Genomic DNA, 21,736 nt, shown 5'->3' with positions numbered 1-21,736 from the left:
GAAAAAAAAAATGAAAGAGGAATTGTGCGTGCTTAATGCAGTTCTCTTGATGCCTGACCATTGAGAAATCAAGATTCCCACATTATTATTCCATGAGTACTTTAATCTACATGCCTGTAGGTTATTGCTCGAGTTCTACATATTGTATTACTCTGCGACTCTCACTCTCCTTTGACCTTTGACACACAATTGGTAGTAGTCTAGACATTTTTTCATGATTAAACATTACAATCTAACACACCAGGCAACTAAAGTAGCAAGTCTTTTATTTTAGCTTATGCATACATGTCAGTTTGTTGATGAGATTATTTCAAGGTAGAGCTTTTCTTTATTGAGGTTGCTGTGCCTAGGAAATCATTGATGGCCTTAATAGATGATCCTTCAAAACCTCCTCCTCCTCTTAATGCATCCTCCATCATCTCCTTCATTTGATTGGCCTTTCTTCTCATCTCCTCTCCTTTCTCTGTTTTTCCCAATACTATCTTGATCACCCTTGCAATCTCGTCATGTTTGGTCTCAGAGTCGACCCCTCTTGCAACCTCAACGCAAACACCAACTTCATTTTCCAGCATTTGGGAGTTAAAGCACTGCTCTCCACCAAGTGGCCAGCCTATGATTGGTACCCCTTGACTCAAGCTTTCCAGAATTGAGTTCCAACCACAATGGCTGAGGAATGCACCTATGGACTTGTGAGATAAAATTTCTTGTTGGGGAGCCCATTTATGTATCAAGAGACCTTGATTTTTTCTCTCTCATTCTTTCTTTAAAGCCATCAGGCAACCACTCGACTCTGAAGTCTTCAGTTGGATTGAAACCAAATGGTGGCCTAATGACCCAAATAAATGCCTTGTTGCTTGCCTCTAAACCCAATGCCAATTCCATCATTTGTGAAGGTAAAATGGTCCCATATGATCCAAAAGATACATACAGAATTGAAGCTGGTGGGTGGAGATCTAGCCATTCACAACAACTCTCGGTTTTTGAAGAAAGTTTCTCACTTCTCTCTTCTTGGTAATAGGCATCATTCTTCATGGAAGAGCAGGCTGGTCCAATCATCCAGACTGGCTTCCCTCCCATTTTCCTTTTAAAATATTGTACACCAATATCCCCTAATCCCTCCATGGTATTTAAGAGAATTGCATCAGAGCAAAAGCAATGTGAGAACTGCCGTGTCCGGAAAAGCCACAAAGCATTGGTACTATCAGTAAGCCTGAGATCATTTCGAAGTTGTGATTGTTGAATTTTGGATGCTTCAGGAAAGTCAGGCAGCAAAAATTCCTGATCATCAGTCTGGAATTGGTGTTCGTTAAGAGAGAGGGAAAAATATATGGCCATGCTGTAACCAGCCCCAGCAATGAATACTGCATGATAAATTCCAAGCTCATTGGCAAATGGCAACTTTGACTGTCCATCCCAAGAACATATCTGAGATGATACACATGGGGGCACAACTGCCGTGTTTGGAAATGTCGATGAGGAGGCTTTTGAAGGGAGATTCAAGATTTTCTGAGGCTTCCATGAGGTGGATGAATAATTCAGGAGACAGTGTATCTGTGTTTTCTACAGCAGGTGGGAGACCATAGTTAGTCCCATGGAAAGGGATTTCAGCAAGCCTTATGCTGGTTTTGGAAGGGAGAGAAGATTTGAGTCTTTGGATGTTAAGAGGGGTGTTTACTACGGTAACAGTGTAGCCCTCCTTTCGTTCCAACTGTCTTCCAGGTGCCATGAAAGGATTGAGATGGCCAGCAGCCGTGAAAGGGAACATGACAATGTTTCTTTCTTCTCTTCCATTGGCCATGGCAACAATGAGAGTGGAAACAGCCAAACAGGGAATGGGAAGTTAAGGAGAAGCAGAGAATTGTGGTGGGGATTGGAAATGCATTGTCCTATTTATTTGCAGAGTGCGTGCGAGAAGACACAAACATTGTTTCCGTGCAAAACGAAATGGTACTCCAATAAATGTAGGCCACCTAATACAAGGATTAATTAATTAAGGGTCATTCTACAATACCTACATTTTTTTTTTTGTTTATTTTATTTTATTTTATTCGTGTGTGTACGATGCCCACTTATAGATTTAACCATTGATTTCACTTTTTTTGATTCAGGCCGTTGATATGATTTTAATGAATTACCAATTACTAGTCAAGAAGGTAACATATAAAATCAAACACTCAAACAAAGGAAAAAACAGGAGTCATTCTACAGTACCTACATTTTTTTGTGTGGGTACGGTACCTACTTATAGATTTAACCATTGATTTCACTTGTTTTGATTCGGGCTGTTGATATGATTTTAATGAATTACCAATTACCGATCAAGAAGATAACATATAAAGTCAAACACTCAAACAAAGGAAAATGAGAACGTTAAAATAAATTAGAGGAAATATACAAAAAAAAAAAAAAAAGGATTTGAGATATTAAAAAAAAAAAAAAAATCGCTTAAAAATAAGGATGGTTTCATTGATGAAAAGATAAGGGAAAGTTGCTTAAGATAGTTTAGGCATGTGTTGAGGAGGGCAAATACTACACCGGTATGAAAGTGTGAAATGGTTGCAAGAATGAAAAAAAAGTAGAAGAAGACAAAAATGATAGTAATATTAGTAGAAATAGGTAGAAATGATATATCTCAATTAAAGAAATAATAGAGGCTATGAATTTGGATAGAATAGAAAGTAGGAAAACTATTTAGCGCTGACCTTAATTAATCTTGTCGGGGATCTATAACCGATTCCAAAATTTGAGACTAAAATCTTTGTTGTTGTATTTTTTGAACTTATGTTATATTTTTTTAATTAAATGTGTTGATTACCACGTTACTTACTATATTTTGACCGTATTTTAAGAATACTTAGATACTTTTTTTAAAATAACCATAAATTGAAGTACTAGGTTATTATGAAAGACGGCACTAGGTATAATAGGGAGCATCACATTTTTGGCTACTGGCTAGGTGCAGCATTCGTGCCAGTAAATTCAACCAAATTAATTATACAACAAACTATTTAGAAACAAGCATTAGTTTTGTGTCTCTATTCAAGGCCAAACAATACACATATAGGCTAGTAGTATGTGCCTAACCCAAAGCCTCAACCATCCCCTCCGAAACCCCTAGGAAAATTGTAGTGTAGCATCTAATTAGAAATCATTATGTTATCTTTCTGAGTTCCATTGCATGAGGTTCTGTACTTGTAGGCCTTGTAGTTAATGTTAAATGACCTCTTTAAAGGTAGGGCTATTAGTATGTCTATTTCTTTTAGATGGTGTGTTAACGAGTTTTAAATGGGAGTTTTTCTAATACCACAAATAAACTCATAACTTTTACTATAACTTTCCTATCCGGTAGACTGTGATTAGTAGAACTACAATTTTTTATCTACTAAGAGCATCCACATCAGTTGGTGGATACTCTTCTATAATACAAAAACTTCCTCATTTTACACATTTTGGCCAAAAAACCTCCCACATCAGCTCATGTAAAACTGTGTAAAATCTTCTAAAAATTTCCATGAGCTACAATAACCGTGTATATATACACGGTTTCTATAGCTCATCTATACATTATTATAATAATTTCTAATTTCGCTTTTTTTTTCTCTCTCTTCTCCATCTACACAACCAACACCCTCATCATCATCTGCTTCTTCCTCTGATACACACGCTCCCACAGTCAAAATCAAAAATCAACCACAAAAATAAAAAACCAACCATAAAATCAACAACAAAATCACCCAGAAACACCACAAAACCAAACACACCAACACACGGACACACCAACGGAGACAGAGAGAGTGGATCGGAACTTGTGGCAAAACGACATGCTTGGATCGGAGTGCTTGGATTAGCGTTCTTCTTGCTGTACTTGGATTGGAGACAGAGAGAGTGGATCGGCACTTGTGGCGGATCGGAGTGCTTGGATCGGCGTTCTTCTCGCCGTGCCTGGAGCGGAGACAGAGAGAGTGGATTGGCGCTTGTGGCGGATCGGCGTGCTTGGATTGGAGTGCTTGGATCGGCGTTCTTCTCGTCGTGCTTGAATCGGAGTTCTTCTAGGTGCCGTGCTCCCTGCTTGGATCGAAAGTTCAGAAAGTTTGGAATAGAGAGGAGTGAAAATCTTGGAATAGAGAGGAGTTTCAGAGAAACTCTAGAACAAAGTCTAGTGAGTGGAGAGAGAGAGAGAGAGGCTTGTGAGTGGAGAGTGAAAAGAGAGGGTTTGAGATAAAATAATAATAAGAAAAGTAAGAAAAGGATTATTTAAATAAATAAGATGGTAGAATAGATGAACTGATGTGGGTATTTTATAAAATTAAATGTGTAAAATAGAAAAAGTAAGTTTTTAGTGTAAAAATGGGTATGTATAATGCACGAACTGATGTGGTTGCTCTTAGATAACGATCAAGCACATGAAGAGTGGTGGCAAAATATTATGCATTTTTTTTAAAATGCATATTATGGTCCTTTTTTTTATATTTTTATTATTATTTTTTTTACAAGATAGAATTCGATTTTAGCTTAATTTAAGTGTATATGTGTGTGAAACTTTCTTCTAGAGACTTGAACCCTGACCCTTGCCCCCCACACCCCACACCCCACAAGCACTTATACTTGTGAAGTGACTATTGCACCAAGGGTGTGCAGTGATAATGCATATTATGGTCCTTAATCCTGGTGTATCTTTGAAAAGTTATATAATCCAACAAGTCAACAACAATTGGGCTTTACTTACATAAAATAGAAACAACTTAGATACTAGTTTTATCACAAATTTTGTCTAAAAATTTTCATAGAAAATAAAGGGAACCTGCCATGTTTTGAATTTGATGGCCATACTATACAATTTGTAATTAGCTAGTAGGTTGGAACTTTAACAAGTATGTCTTTGGTAATATAAGCCACATAAACATTATAACTATGAAAGATTCCTAACTTGAGAGTGTAAGAAGATTTTAATACTAAACTCATTCACTAACTGAGAAGATTGTTTACATGAATAAAAATCATTTGCCACATTTTAAGTGTTCCACTATTTGTTATTAGACGCATAGCATACTGTAATTAGTGGAGCATAAAATGGAACATTTGGAACAAAATATTCTATTTGTGTTACTGATAGATATGTGAATTTTTGGGAGATTGTCATAAGTTGTTTTGAGTGGAAGTGTGAACTGTCAGGTTCTAAGACTTTAGGAACTAATGTATTAGAACTTCAATTTGTATTGTGTTGGCAAACCATGATCAAAACATAGAGTCTAGGTTTAGGCTTGCTTAAAGAGTGTTTACTTGTAAAATTGGAATCGAGTAATTGCAAAAATTATTGAACTCAATCTGCAAGGCTTAATTGATCGAAAATTAGACTCGATCTATTGAACCATGTGCAGATTTATTTTTCTACATAAATTCCAATTCAACCTAAGCTCGTTTGATGTGTAAGGTTTTATGTTTTACTCCAACTATAAAAGGAAAAACCCTAGCTATGTTTGGGAAGTTTTTTTGTGAGTTGTGTGTTGAATTTTTTGTAAGATCTAGAGATGTTTACATTCATACACACACTTAAGGTTATCAAGTTCAAGATTCATGTTAAGAACTTGATGATCTCTTCAGTTGCTGCATAAAGAACTTTAAAGAAGATCCGAAACCTTTGAGTGGAGTCTCAAAGTCACAAGTAGGAGAACTTGTGATTACAGTGGATCAAAGAAAGAAATAGTTTGTAGACTTGGAGCTGACATGTGGTTGTGGTAGTAAATTTTCTACATGAGGTAGCAATAGAATGTTAGTGGTCTAAGTTTTATTATAAAAAACTTCAATTCTTTCATAGTGGATCTATTTTACCTTGAGGATAGTTAGATTAAATCATCTCTAGGTTTTTTATCGGTTTGGTTTTCCTAGGTTATTATATCGTTGTATTCTTTATATTTCCGCATCATTTACATGATATGATTCTATTATATTAACTTAGTTCTGAATAATTTATTTAAGTAATCATTTGGCTAAATAACTAGGTTAAACAGCTTGTGTTAAAGGGTCTAAAAATGTACAAGTGATATCAGAGCAGGTTAGCTTTTGTGTTTTTAGATATTTTGATCTAAGAATTGATCCTTGACTCCTGTTGTCATGGAACATGGTCACTCTCTTGTGATCCCATCTCACTTTGATTGGAACAAATATGCCTACTAGAAGGTAAGGATGAAAGCATTCCTGAAATCTATTGATGAAAGAGTTTGGAATTCCATTGAATACGGATGGAAGAAACTGACTATTCCTGTAAGGGAGTGGTCAACTTCTTAAAAAGAGGTAGTCGCTTTTAATAGTAAAGTTATGAATGCTATTTTTAATATTGTTTCTATGGAGGAATTCAAGAGAATATCAAATGTTGAGGTTGCTCATACTGTTCTCCAAACTGTGCTAAACTAAATCATATTGCAACAGTTAACTATTAGATTTGAAAGCATTAGAATGTCTAATGATGAATATTTTGATGAATTTTATGCTATACTAAATAATATTGTTAATTCTGCTTATAATTTGGGTGAAATTTATGATCAATCTAAGATTGTTAGGAAGATACTTAGATTCTTAACTGAGGACTTTAGATCTAAAGTGATTGACATTACTGAAAGCAAAGATGTGGACTTCATTTCTGTTGATGAGCTTGTAGGATTTCTTTAGTCCTATGAGTTAGACCTACCAAAGACAAACAAATCCAAATCAATGGCTCTTAAGTCAGTTGATGATGTTGATGGGAATGAATTTGATGATGAACTCTCTTCTACAGAGATTACTTATCTTATCAAGAATTTTAGAAACTTTTTTAAGAACAACAATAGAAGGGCAAGAGGTGAAAACAATACTGAACCTAGAAACTTTAAGAGGAATGAGCCAACTATGGTTAATAATTATGAGAAATCAAAAGAGAAAGTTGATCAAATCTCTAACAATTCTCTAGGTCAACAATGTTTTGATTGTCAAGGGTATGGTCATGTGAAATTAAAATATCCTACATTCTTGAGATCAAAGGGTAAAGTAATGGTTATAACCCTTAGTGATGATGGAGTTTTTGATCATGAGTCTACTAGTGATGAGGATGGAAACTTCATTGCTTTCACAACTACTACTATAGTTGATGATAGTGTTGTGGTTGAAAAGGCCCCTTCTGATGGGGAACTCTTTGAATGTGCTAATTTGCAAGAAGTTTTTAATATGCTTTGCAAGGTTGTTACAAATGATGCAATGAATGTTGACTTAGGTTTAAAGAAAATTTTTTTTCTTCAACTTGATAAGAAAAATTTGTTGTTGAAATTACTTGATGCTAATACTTTGATTGATAAGGTGAAAGCTGAAAACATGTTGTTTGATAAGGTTAAGAACATGGGACTAGAGTTATCTGTTGCTAGAGAGCAAACAAATAGGTCTGCTAGTTCTAAACTTAATCACATGTTGAACGTTCAGAAGTCTCCCTTAGACAAAATTGGTCTGGGTTTTGTAGATAGCATCTCAGTGTCTGAAACTCCTTCCACAAACTTTGTTTCTTCTTCTGAGCCCCTCAAGAGTGAGATTGTCAAACCAATAGAAGTTACATCACCTTCTAGAAAGATTAGGATTGATCTTATAGTGTCTAAGCCTAAGAATCCCAACCTCCCTAAGGATAAGTTTCCTAATAGACCTTTATGGGTTTGTCATTTTTTGAAAAGGCTGGGAATATTCGCTCAAACTGTTTCAAATTGCAAGTTGCAAAGCAAGCAAATAAGCTAAAAGTACCTATGCCTCAAGAACAAGATTCTATGGTACTTATTGGTGAATTGGTAAAGGCGTTAAATCTTTATACTAATCCTGGAGTTGCTCATTATTGTAATATGAATAATAATTCTAATGCCAGAGTTGCATTAAAATGTTTTGGATGCAAAAGGTCCAATCTAATTGAGTCTTTCTGATATGGTCCTTGTGCTTCATCCCAATACTCTTTGTGACAATTCTTCTTTTATTGTTTTGTTTTATTTTGTGTTTTTAGGATTTGCATTGCATAACATTCATACATTTCATGATAGGTTGTTTTTGCTATTCCTTTTAAAATAAAAAAAAAATAAAAGGAAGAAGGAAAAATGTGTTTTGTATTATATATCTTGGATTTGTAATCAAGGTTGGCCATATTATCTTTATATAACATGCTTGTATACCTTGTTTAGCTTGGATAAGCTTATTTTTTCTGCATTTTACTAGTTTTAGCTATGCAGTGCATGTTGTGTGGGAGTTGTTTATAATTTTGATCACATAATCTTGATTTTGAAGTCACATGCTTTTGACTGTTAGGACTAGAACTTAATGAGAAAGGCATAAATAACCATCTCACCACTATTTACTTGCCAATCTTGAATACCTTAATACATATCATAAGATTTTGTGTCCGAGAAAGTATAGCACATGCACAAAAATAACATAAGGTGTCACCTTGGATTAATACTAAAATTGGTGTGTATATTATTGGACTATAATAAAGATGATACAATGAAATAAAATTGGTGTGTACATTATTGGGCTATAATAAAATGATACAATAAAATAAAATTGATGTGTACATTATCTGGTTAATCTAATAATTTCACAATGAAATAAAATTGGTGTGTACATTTTAAGGCCAACAAAAAAAAAAAAAAAAAAAAATTATATGATTGCAAGCTTGTTTTCAAGGAGACGTGGGAGTTATATGATGTGAGAGTTATATGATGTAACTCTTTAGATAATAATCTTTTTCAAACTTATGTGATGAATATTGTAAAAATTGTGATCGATTACTATCTACATATCACCTCACATGTATCTCATGCTATTGCTAGTTGCACAGACTACACAAGTTAATCTTTACTAAACTTAGTACAAGATATTATGTGTGAATTTGTTTTGTCCATTCAAGATTATATGTTCCTTGATTTTGATGCAAAATATGTTTAATGTTTGAGTTTTTGGGGATAAAAAGGTTGAAAAACTTGTTTTTGGAAGATCTGGGTTGAATTCATGTGTTTTTGAAAAACTTTTAAACTCATACTCATGCATTTCATTCATAAAATATGAGTAGTTTCTGCATAAAATATCCTCTATTTTTCAAAAATGTCGCTTTTCTATATTTTCGATCAATTGAAGTTATTGCTTTTCCAATCGAAATTGCGATTAAAATTTTGGTTTGAATTTGCCTGGTTCGATCGGTGCTCGATTGATGCTCGATTGATCGAAGCTCAATTTCGACCGATTGAATTTCGAAAGCTGAGTGTTTTAAAAAGGTTTTCTCATGTATTCTTCTTTATCTTCAAAAAATTTCAAACACTCTCTCTCACTTTTTCTCTTCGACCGATCCAATCTAAGATTTTTTTTCGTTTTCTTCCATAAATCTATCCAAGGTTTTTGTCCTCAAGCACCAGTAAGTCTTTTATGCCCTTTCTTTTTCATTAAAATCACATGTTTCATGCATTTTCATTGAAGATTTCAAACAAAGCATTTTATGGATTTGAGATCAATTCAGTTGTTTTTAATCACTTTTGTTCAATGGGTTTTCGTTCTTAGATGTTATTAACATGATTCCTATGCATTAATTTGATTAATTTATTATTTTAAGAGCAACTGAAATTTCTAGGACTTGGAATTTTGTGAATTTGGGGATTTTGTTCAATTGGGCTTAATTTGGCAAAATTGACTTGTATTATTGATAGATTAATTCGTTATATGATGTTTTCTAACTAGTATAATGGTTAATTATTCAATTTGGTTGAATTTTTGAAATTAGGTTTTTCAAATTTGGGGTTTTTGGACTAAAAATCTATGATCAAGTCAATTGATGTTCTATAATGTATAATTGAACAAATTTCAATGCATTAGAGCATATATCATATGTGCATTCATTACATGCATCATATAGATTGTTATTTATTGAGATTTTTGTGCATTAACCCTCTCTAATGTAGTTTGCCCTTGGTTTTCTTTCTTTGTTTCTGTTTTTCCTTTCTTTAAACCCTTAGCATCATGGTTAGGAAGACTAGAGCCAACCACCCCTTCTACTCCTGAGTTCTAGAGTGACAGGTTTAGAACATTGAAAAACCAAGAAACCTATGAGAAGCTGAATATCTTTAGGTTGATTTGGGCTGAGCGTAAGGTCAATTTAGATGAGCTTCATCCGAAGATACATAGGAATTTTGAGCGTTGGGGTTGGTTACCACTTTTAGAGGTCCAGCATCCTCCTTTGGTTGCTTTGATTAGAGAGTTCTATTCGAACCTCTTTGTCCACTCTGATGAATCCAACACTCAATATGTGAGGAGTTGAATAAAGGGCGAAGAGTATGTCATTACTCCTACTTTAGTGGCCTCTACTCTTGGTGTACCTTTGGTACAGTAGCCCGTGTACCCATACACTAAGACCCCTCACCTTGATGACATCATGTCACTTATCACCGGTATTGCCATTAGTTGGGGTACTAATCCTAGTGCTACTTCCCACGAGCTTATTGAGCTTAACTATTTGTTTTTTCAGATTTCTTGTCATAGTATTTGGCCTATCTCTCACTTTCATACAATTCATGTGTGTTTTTGTATGCTTTCATCACCAATGCTCTTATGAGTTTTCCCAATCTTTTAATTCGCTCTCTTGTTGTGGTTCATAGGAGTAGTGCAAAATCCCATGGTTTATTCTTTTTGGTTTTTATACATAGGATTTTGTTGGACCTAGCTTTAGAGGATTTTCCCGTGTCTGAGCCTGTACATACCATAGCTCCTATAGGTGCCACATTTCTTAGGCAAAGAGCAGCTTAGTTGAAAGTTAACTCTAAACAGGCTAGAGTCGAGTCTTCTATAGGCGATGCATCTAGGCCTCCTACTTCTGGTGACCCTACTACTGAGGAGTATGTAGACCTTATAGCTGCTGTGGATCCTCCACCTTCTTCATCGAGCGACTCATCCTTGCGGAGCATGCTGGATACAGTTATGACCGTTCAAGCGGCACATGGATTTTGTTGGATGTGCTCAATGGGCTTCAAGCTTTATGAGCAGATTTGATGGGTACTAGAGTTTTTACTCCATCGACTCCACCTTTTGATGATGATTCTTGATTGTCCTTTGGCAATTCGTCACAAAAAAGGGAGAGTACATAACACAAAGATAGGGGGAGAATTGGAGTTTATAGAGTGTATCTCGGAGCTCTTTTTGATGTATTTGTTTTTGTCTTTGATGTATTTCTTTTTTATGGGTTGTATATGTTAGGGGGAGACATTATGCTTTGTGTTTAGTTGTTTTATGTGTTCAATTGTTTTATTGTTTCTTGTTTCACATATGGTACAACCAATTATTGATTTATATTTATGAGGTTGTTCATGATATATGTTTTTTATTTTATGTTTTGTGAAAACAAGAAGTTCAATTTTGTTTTACTTCTATTTTCCACAATTTTGTTTTACTTCTATTTTCCACACATGCGTTTATGTGTTTGTTGAGTGTTTTAGGAATATACAGGTTAATTCAGTCATAGCTGTTATCTACTTTAACAACTGATAGATAGTAGTTAGGTTGAATTGTGTTTAGGGCATTTTAAATTTGAATGAGCCATTTGTAACTTTGAGCAATTTATTATTATGATGTGTTTTGTCACATATTGCCAAAAGGGGAGTTTGTTAGATTCTAAGACTTTAGGAACTAATGTATTAGAACTTCAATTTGTATTGTGTTGGCAAACCATGATCAAAACATAGAATCTAAGTTTAGACTTGCTCAAAGTGTGTTTACTTGTAAAATTGGAATTGAGTGATTGCAAAAATTATTGGACTAAATCTGTAAGGCTCAATCGATCGAACCACGTGTAGATTTATTTTTCTGCAGAAATTCCAATTCAGCCCAAGCTTATTTGACGCGTAGGGTTTTGTGTTTTACTCCAACTATAAAAGGAAAAACCCTAACTACATTTTAGAAGTTTTTTTGTTAGTTGTGTGTTGAATCTTTGGTGAAATCTAGAAGTTTTTACCTTCATACACACACTTAGAATTATCAAGTTCAAGATTCATGTCAAGAACTTGATGATCTCTTCGGTTGTTGCATAAAGAACTTTAAAGAAGATCTGAAACCTTTGAAGGGAGTCTCAAAGTCACAAGTAGGAAAACTTTTGGTTGTAGTAGATCAAAGAAAGAAGTAGTCCGTGAACCCAAAGCTGTCACGTGATTGTGGTAGTAAGTTTTCTACATGAGGTAGCAATAAGATGTTAGTGGTCTAAGTTCTATTGTAAAAATTTCAATTATTTCATAGTGGATTTGTTTTACCTTAAAAATAGCTAAGTTAAATCATTCCTAGGTTTTTTATCGGTTTGGTTTTCCTAAGTTACCATATCGTTGTGTTCTTTATATTTCTGCATTATTTACATGATATGATTCTATTGTATTAACTTAGATCTGAATAATTTATCTAAATAATCACTTGACTAAATAACTAGGTTAAACAACTTGTGTTAAGGGATCTAAAAACGTACATGAACATTTATATTAGTGCATAATCACTTCTAATTCAAAGCACAATCTATTTTCATTTTCTTTTCTTCTTACTTTTTTTTCTTTGTGGTTATGAGAGTTTAGGAAGAAAATGATCCATCCTAGAGCAAAATGAAGGAAAGAGGTATTTCTATTATGCTAGAATAGATCATTGAAGTTCTATATACTAGGCCTCCAGGCTGTGGTTATTGCCAGTTTTGTGACTTGAAGGAACTCCCTTTATCATAATACTCTGAATGAAGGCAATCACCTGCATAACAGTATTTGATTCGTTAAGCACATCCATTAGTGGTAAACAAAGGAATAATTAGAATGATATATGATGAAGAAAATAAGCAATCTAGAGGTTGATCTTGTTAGATTGAATGCATAACAAAGCCCCAACACCATAGTTGTTGAAGTAAGTTTTGTGTCACTGGTGCTAGAATTTCTAGCGATAATTATGACCATTCTTTTAGAAAATCCCATTTTGGATCCATCTAATAAATTAACTCTGTTCCAATCAAGATTCTAATTATAACCATGTTTATGCATTTACTCAAAAAGTATAAGCTCTTACCATGGTAAACCCGGCACACATAATGCTGAAACCAGGGAAATTAAATGGTGCTCCTTCAGACAGGAATAAAGCTGGATAGATGGGAAGAGTTGTCAATTTGAATTAATTTTACAATTTATCTATAACAAGTTTCTTCTGTTTTTTGTTTTCTTTTGCCTCCTTCAATCTTTCACATACCTGTTAGAGGACTAAACATTAATGGAGAAATAATGTTGGCAAAGGAACTTATGCCTGAAATGCATCCTTGAGCCTTTCCCTGTCATAAGTGTCCCTGACTTGATTAGTAAATGAAGAAAAAAGAAGAAGAAGAATTCTGTGATAGGCAAGATGAATGAAGGTGGGGAATTCTGGATGCAACAAGGTAGGTAACAAGTTTGGACAGAAGTGAACATGAAATATATTGAAAGACTTCATTGAGCACGACTATGAATTAAACCTCTCCTCTGTAGAACTACCTGCTCATTAGGCCCAACTTGCTTCGATGCAATGCTCCGAATCTGTGTGAGTGAGTTAATTTCATGAAGATTCAACCAGCATAATGAAGCTTTTACAAAGATAAAGGTCGAGAACATACGCTTGGTTGCACTAAAATAGTAAAGATTGAAAACACAGGAGCAGCATAAGGAACCTGCATATATCAAAAATGTGTTATAAGAACTATATTCAACAAAATATAAATAGAAAGCAAATACACAATATCCGAAGGAAAGTGCAAAAACATTAGTATACAGTATGTTACGCCAGTGCCTTACCTTATCTAGGTAATAATTAAGTGGAAAAAGAAATGTATAAATTATCACCAAATTATGCAGTGTGTCATTCAGATTTAGTAACAAAGAGATAAGAAGCATGCAAGTTGGTTGAGGAAATTTTACCCAAGCTGACCATGCGATGCTGTTGACAAACATCTGCATTAAATCAGGAAATTGTCAGCACTATATGCTTAATGAACAGTTACAATCTCACTATTTAGCTAGGAAAATTATTAGGTACTTCCAGAAAGAAGGTGACGTGATACTTCAACCCAATAAAAACTTAGGTCATATTTTAACATGCTTCAACATTTCAGGTTACAGTCTCACTTCAGAGAAGAACTTAAAGAAATTCACTTTTTTGGAGTTTTTATTGGTTTGGAGTAGCATATTGTTATACTCCAGGAATACCAACTAGCGTGCACTTAAAAAAACACATAAAAGGCTGCTTGGAAAACATCAGCTGGTGAGAAAAAAGGCACATACATTTGCACAGCCCATTAAGAGGCCAATGGAAAGCAACTTCTCCTCTCCAATTATAGGTGCCAACATGGGCATGAAAAGCAGCTGCAGCATTCAGAAGTTTTCAAGATCAAACTCATGGAAACCCAAAAGAGGAGAAGTGAGTATTTTTGAAATAAATTTAATGGAAAAAACTGAAAGATTAAGAAGCAAATGAGATAGCAGAATTTAGAACAGAGTAATGTAAAACATACTTGTGAAAAAGTCCCTGCAACCCCCAAAATTAGCAGTAGATCAGCATACTGGTTTTTGTTGAAGTGGAAACGGGCCTTTAAGAAGTACTGCATGGTACATGAGCTTCCATGTTAGTAGTGACTAATTGATAGTATGTTTGATATGCACTAGAAAGGTTAGGTGTACAATAATATAGTATTCGTACATAATGGTTTGTGACATTGGATGATATTCTAGACAAACCAATTACTTTATTTCAATTTATCTTTCAACTCTTCTCTACTCTTTATCTTTGAACAGCGACATACTGTATAAGCTCCATTAATGAACAACTCCACAGTCTTTGCCTTTCTTTCTTCTTCTTCTTCGTCTCCTCCTCCTCTCTCTTAAAGTTGGATTTTCAGGTTTAATTGCATTATTTCTAAATTTTTAACAATCTTAGCTTCTGCACTCACCATGCATATTAGGTAAAAAGATAACCAAAAATATTATGCTCCTTATCTCACTACTATGAATGCCTACTTTGAAATTAACAAAGAACTGTACCAATAGCGAAGCTAGCAGCCCACCCTCTGCAAGGCTATTGAAGAATGAAATTAGTGCTGCTTGTGAAAATGGCACACTGCAACATGAGGTTACAATTTAGCACCATGTAAGAAAGAGGAAATCGGTAAGTAATAAAGGTGCTTTAAAAAAATTGCGCCTGTAGTAATTAGACTAACATTTGGCATTAATAGATAGAATAGCTCAGTCAATAGTTTTCAACAAAAAGATCACCTGGCTAGCTAGTATGTCTGAAGTGACTTTGAACTGGTCATTTTTTGTTACAATAATGGTTAAGTAACTAAATTCATTATTTTTTTAATAGATAGTTTTTGGAACAAGTGTAATATATTATGATATCAGAGTAGATGATCCTAATAATTTATTCTATGATACCAAATGTTGGGTTATTAAGAAGCAACAGATTAATAATGTTAAGTGTAGCTGAAATGAGAATGTTAAGATGGATAAGTGGAAAAATACAAAAAAAATAGGATTTGAAATGAGAAAATCAGCTTAAAGATAGAGGTAGCTCCAATTAATGAAAAAATTGAGAGAGAATGGCTTAATATAGTTTGGTCATGTTCAAAGGAGAGCGATTAATGCACCTTCAAGAAAAAGTAAGTTGATCGAAGTTGAGGGAGTTAATGAAAGTAGATGAATAGTCAAAATAACACCAATAAGTTATAAGAATGAACTTATCAATTAAGGAAGTAATAAAGAATATAGCTTTAAATATAATATAATGGAGGAATAGAATACATGTAGCTAACTCTAACTAGTATGTTGAGGATCTATAGCCAACTCCAAAAATTTGGGATTAAGGCTTGTTGTTGTTGTTGTTGAATATTAGGGTGCCATGATGAAGAAATATTACACCACTATTTCTTGTCACTGAGAGTGAGCCCAATTCTAAAGGACATTCAACAACAAATCAATGCATTGGCAGAAATCCCCCTATTTCTCAACTAGATGTAATCATTTAAAACATTAGGTTTCTTTGCATATTCTAAGTAATTAACAAGTTTATTCTACAGTAATGAACTTGGATGTACTGACTTTAATTTGGAGGATTAATATGTAATAATGTTGTTAACGGACTCGCTTTCACCATAGAATATGCCACAAATTGAATAGTCAATAAGCCTATCGGATACAACAAGAAAAGCCTTTATCATATATCTCATGCATTAGATAGATGCGTCTTTTTTCTCATAGAGTGTGAATCCCACACAATTGTGGAATTCACACTCGAATTATTGCTCTGAGACACACAAAAAAGTTGAGATATTATACATAGTCTCACCTGTTCTTTGTCAAGAAAATCAGATCCCCCACTGATGGAATCCTCTTAAAGACTTGCCTTTTATTTTCCAAATCACTATCACTTCTAATAACATCCTGTTCTCCCTTCAAGATTGGCTGCCTTATATCATCCCCATTGGGTAAGCTTTCCTTAAGAAAAATTCTCATGTAAACAACTGCAAGGATTGACATGAATGCCGAAACCTGGATTAAAAAAAGAAGAAGGATTAATTACAAATCATAACCAATCTGGTAGCTACGCATAAAAAACTGATTCAGAGGAGAACTTATAGACAGATAGCTAGGGATAACCTGAAATGTAGAAGTAGTGGAGAGAAAACGAGCTGCTAAGGTTCCACATACAAATGCAGCTGAAGCTATCCCTCCTAGAATTCCAAATGCTGATGCACGATTTACAACTGAAATTTTATCTGCCTGAGAAGAAATAAACTTAACCGGTTTAACCATACACACCTGAAGATTTACTCCGCCCCAATATAAATTCATGCATTGGTCCACTATCTTGAAATGGAGAGAGTCAACTTCACCATTATTTTTTCCCCCTTTTTATTAACGGTCATAGGCCACATTATTTAAAATTTCAAATGATACTTCAGTAACGACACTGAATACATCTTTAAATTCATATATTTAATCTAAACCATGAAATAAATCAATTTTCAAATTGGATACACTCATGCACTATCATTTTACATTTTGTTTTCCTTTTTTTAGGGGTGGGGTTTGAAAGAACAAAGCATATATTTGTATCCGGCCCTGTTTTCAAATGCTGGAGAGCTTTGGCAGTCCCATGCAGTTATCAACTTTATCCATTATAGCTCTCATGAGAATGCTTCAATAAAGAAGTTACATAATCCAATATATATATATGAGTTTCAGAATCCAATAATTTGACTCATCAAAAAGCTGGTCATTTGGTATCTTATCTTGCTTTCTCCCACAGAATAGTTAACATGGTAAGCTTTAATATTTGTAATGGTGTTTAATCCACTGCCCTTTTACCTTTTGTGCTATCTTAGCTCATATTTTTCCCAAGTATAAAGACTTAACTCAAGGTTTACTACCCAGGCCCAGCCACTAGAACAACTTGACAGAACAAGTAGAGCTTGACATCTAATTAGCAAAAAAATAGTATCAAGTAATTAGTTAGCTTAGGGTACTGCCTTTGAGAGATAGAGATAATTTACCACGTAAGCTAGAGCAAGGCAATTGATGCTGCCTTCGGAAACCATGGCAGTGAGACTCCTGATCACGAAGTATGCATAAAAGAAGTTGGTCTCCATGCTGTATGCTAATATTGCTGCAAAAATTCATTTTCCTACTTCGTTAGTATCACTGCAGAACACGTAAAAGGCAACGATAAGTCAATCACCTTTTTAAGTAAACAGCATTTAAGGCCGCACACTATTTCATAACTTTTTACCACAAATTTGATGTAGCAAATTGTGAGTAATTGTCTATATAATTTACATATTATAAACCCGCCATTTTTCCTCCACAACTTTAACTGTTCCACATCATAATTGTGGCTAAAAATTGTTAAGATAAGTTGTGATACTAGATTTTCTCATAAGTAAATCAACCAAGGAATTTGTAAGCCTTGTGGGAAAGAGAAAGGGAAAGTAATTGCAGGCCAACTTTGGGCCCAATACTTTTTTTAATTTTATTTGAGAAGAAGTTTTGGGCCCAATACCCGTTTTGGAGAGGAGGCAACTTTTTTTAATGATAAAGTTTATAATTGCTAAATTGATTTATTACAAGTAATGAACACAGTTAACATTGAACAATTTATTATTTTTTCTTTATTACTTACTGGTAACCAACTCAATAATTGTGAAGTTAGCAGTTTTAAGAAAACTACGTTTATTTTTCTAAAAAAAAAGAATTGTGTTTATAGCATTAATATTTGTTCTACTACACTTAAATTTGTATTTACTTGTAGTTGTATCTATAATATTTATCTCTAACTTGGCTAAAGGCCTACATAAAAATTAGAGACGATACCATTGACACAGAAACATACAAGACTTTTCTCAATTTTGTTAAAAACAAGGTTCAAATACAAGGCTCATCTTCCAATAAAAAAGGCAGGAACATGGTATAAGTGGGGTTGAGCAATTACATAATATAAGTGGTACCTAAACGTTGGACTCAACTTTGTTGAAATATCATTACTCTTGATTAAGACTTCACACTTTAATTATTTAGAGACTAGACTACACACTTCTAATTACATACAACTCAATGTATAACATTTCCTCCGATGGCCCACCAAAAGTTAAAACTTAGACCTGAAAGTGACCAATTGATCTAAGTTTTTTTTTTTTTTTTTGGGTGTGTGTGTGTAAAAAGTCATATCATGCACCCATATATAATTTGTGAAGTGATGCCATAATCCGTGAAACCAATGAAAGCACTCATGGATGGGACACCATGCCTCTAAAAGCTAATCGACTCATATAATTCTATAGGACCAAAAAAAGCGCACTTACCGACAATTAAGTACTAAGCAAAGGTCTTTCTCAAACAAAGAAAAAAAAAAGTATTAAGCAAAGGAAACATTGCGTACCTAGTGGAATAATGGAGACAGTCATGGGGAGAGTGAGCAAGGCTTTTCTACCATACTCGTCCGATAGATTCCCAATTAGCGGTGTAATTATCATTGCTCCCAATCCTATGATCTGATTCACATTGGATAAGTTTTTTAATCAAAATTTGCACCTCCCAAAAAAAAAAAAAAAAATCAATTCAATAACTAAATCGATTATAACATGGTTTGCAGACCCAAATTGGACTATACAATCTGACTCAGTTAACCGTAAACTTCTCATAAATGCGGTTTTTTTAATTTTAAAAATCTGTTTATACTAAAAAAGCAAGGAACCGTTCAAATCATAGTCCAACCATTATAACCCTTCTAAATATCGAAGATCATATATTTTTTTTAATAGGGGAGGTTTAAAATATGGTTAAGTTTGTATTTGTATATATAGCTTAGTTAATGAATACCTACTGTGAGCAAAAATGTAACATTAGTAAAGATAAAGACATACAGTATTAATTAGGGATGCTACACAATGATAAAGTGAATGATTTTAGATAGAACATAATGATGAAAAATATACATATAAACAGCCCCAATTAATCCATTATCTACATATATAGATGATCCCATAGGAATAGGATTTTGGTATTAATACTGTTGGTGATGTTGATAAGATTTGTGATCCTTGTCAACTGTAAAAGTAATGCGCTATAAAAGTCTTCCCAGTACTTCAAAACACTGTAAACTCTTTGGCTTGTTGTCCATTAAAAAGGAAGATATATGGTCCACTTATTAATATATTCTTCCCACCATTACGTAAAAGAGAGATTCCATATCCCACGCCTATATACAAATATCTAGTAACAATGGGGAACACACACTTTCATGTTGTGAAATGAATGTACGATGTTGGATTCACACTCCCTGGAAGTCTTTTCCCAACTACAATAAATTTTTAGTGTCCAAAAAACAAACCAAGCGCTCTTTTATACGTTAATTATACTTGATTAACATGCATATATATCCTCCTCATATACAAACAAATCATTACGTAAACCTTTACACTTTGTTTTAAACACCAATCTTACACACAATTTATTAATAATAGTAATAATATATATATTTTTAAAAGTATCTTTCCAATATAACAGTTGCAGCCAAATGTGTCAGCTTGGACAGGTACATATAGAGTAGTAGCTAGCTAGGAGTAGTAGGTAGCAATAGCATTCGATCACTATCTACTTGGGAAACTTCGAGGAAAAGAAAAAGATCATATACATACAAGGTATATTTGGATGGCTATGAATAGCCAAGATGGTAGGTTTGAATTTTAGGTTGGGAATACAGACAATCAAGGCATAATATGTCGACGTGTTCACGTTTAAACCTTATTACACCCGGCACGTTAAGATACATCTTTGGAACCATCTGAAATATGGTAAATACATAAAAGGAAAAAGAAAAAGAAAAAAGAAGAAGCAACGGTTGAAAAGAGTTATAATTAATTATAGAACAAAGATGATCAAAACTGTAAAACACTCCAATTAGTTGTTTTAATTCCTTGTAGAATTCTCATGACATTTCTCAAAAAACCATGCAAAGACATGGAATATAATATAACTTTCTATCAAAACTAGGCAAGGGAGTTTGTGCAGTCTGAAAGAAACTCAAACATGCTCTGAAATTTATGAGAAATTTTGAACAAAGTTGTATATCCATTATCCAAATAAAGAAATTGTATAAAAAGAATAAAGGGCATGAAGGAGAACAAAGATTCATAGACAAGGAAAAAGGGGAAAACCAAACAATATATACATACCGCTTGTTGAAAACCAGTGAGGTAAATGGCTAGCGAGCACTCATCTTGACCAGGGCAAAGTGCCAACATGGTTACATCAGTAATGGCAGGAACCCCCATGAAATTTGCAAAGCCTGATAGGAAAATTGTCACAAAGAGGTGGATCAAAGATGTTAAGTTCTCCATCTCTCTCTCTCTCTCTCTCTCTCTCTCTACAGAAAAGCTTGATAGTTAGCTAGCTAGTAGTATAGTACATGTCCTCTAAGAAAAAACTTAATAAAGAGCAATTCTTCACTCAAGAAAAGAATGTTGCGTCTTTTTCTTGCTTTAACTTCTTTGCCTAAATTACTTCTTTACTTAACAAAGAAGATTTTTTGTGTGTCTAAGAGTGAGTGTTAGCGTGTGTGTGTGTGAGAGAGAGAGAGAGAGAGAGAGAGAAGGAAAGAAGTTAGATTCCAGGTCTTTTTCTGTGTAATTTTTAACCGACCGATGTTATGATTGATGACTAAGAGAAGTGAAAGAGTTATCTAACATTTTATAGGTGGGCGTAAAGTTAAATGGACTGAATTCAACTTTGGTATAGTATCGACAAGAGCAACACCTGGACAAACATTAAAGAGTGTGTGAGTGGGGGGCACATGCATGTTGGCTTTGTTATAAAGCTATTTCAGCACAATTATCAATAATATAACTCAATTAAGCATAGATTCAAGATTGAAAATTCTATCATCTTATTCTTGACAAATACTATACTAAAAATAATTAAGACCACAACCTATCTTTGTTGACATATAATGCATTTAATTAATTGTTTAAAACTCTAGGTGCAGCAGATACTCTATCCTAATTTTTGCTCAAACTTTTGATCCTGCAAAGCAAAAAGATAGTGAATCGATTAGGCTCAATGGCTCATGAAAGATTTGTAGCAAGTGGTTTAAGGACATAATTAAAATACAAAATATCTTCTCCATTACCAAAGGAAAAGGCTATAAAAGAAATGGGAGGTGTCTA

The 21,736-nt window shown here is 34.0% G+C and overlaps 2 protein-coding genes across 2 annotated transcripts; both read right to left on the bottom strand.

Annotated features, from left to right (window-relative positions):
• Positions 1-107: 107 nt before the first annotated feature.
• On the bottom strand, positions 108-1,830 carry LOC115967291 (UDP-glycosyltransferase 92A1-like). Its single transcript, XM_031086369.1, has one exon. It carries the CDS (start codon positions 1,333-1,335, stop codon positions 721-723), a length of 615 nt encoding a protein of 204 aa, XP_030942229.1. The 5' UTR covers positions 1,336-1,830; the 3' UTR covers positions 108-720.
• A 10,609-nt stretch (positions 1,831-12,439) lies between these two features.
• On the bottom strand, positions 12,440-21,215 carry LOC115968685 (tetracycline resistance protein, class H-like). The gene is made up of 14 exons (XM_031088160.1): positions 20,747-21,215; positions 18,952-19,063; positions 17,570-17,682; positions 16,674-16,796; positions 16,363-16,565; positions 15,060-15,135; positions 14,534-14,620; positions 14,304-14,384; positions 13,941-13,973; positions 13,640-13,693; positions 13,521-13,562; positions 13,243-13,321; positions 13,066-13,136; positions 12,440-12,756 (listed from the first exon to the last, which is right to left on the bottom strand). Exons 1-14 carry the CDS (start codon positions 20,909-20,911, stop codon positions 12,673-12,675), a joined length of 1,323 nt encoding a protein of 440 aa, XP_030944020.1. The 5' UTR covers positions 20,912-21,215; the 3' UTR covers positions 12,440-12,672.
• Between the last annotated feature and the right edge of the window lie 521 nt (positions 21,216-21,736).

Source organism: Quercus lobata, chromosome 11, assembly GCF_001633185.2.
Source record: "Quercus lobata isolate SW786 chromosome 11, ValleyOak3.0 Primary Assembly, whole genome shotgun sequence".
NCBI classification, from domain to species: domain Eukaryota; kingdom Viridiplantae; phylum Streptophyta; class Magnoliopsida; order Fagales; family Fagaceae; genus Quercus; species Quercus lobata.
The sequence above is the reverse complement of the archived record's forward strand: the minus strand, read 5'-3'. Positions and strand labels throughout refer to the sequence as shown.

Coding starts and splice junctions, on each gene's coding strand:
- LOC115967291 (XM_031086369.1), bottom strand. CDS start 1,335: ATGGCCATATATTTTTCCCTCTCTCTTAACGAACACCAATTCCAGACT.
- LOC115968685 (XM_031088160.1), bottom strand. CDS start 20,911: ATGGAGAACTTAACATCTTTGATCCACCTCTTTGTGACAATTTTCCTA. Junction 16,566..16,673: donor CCACTACTTCTACATTTCAG/GTTATCCCTAGC, acceptor TTTTTAATCCAG/GTTTCGGCATTCATGTCAAT. Junction 13,322..13,520: donor AAGTTGGGCCTAATGAGCAG/GTAGTTCTACAG, acceptor CACTTATGACAG/GGAAAGGCTCAAGGATGCAT.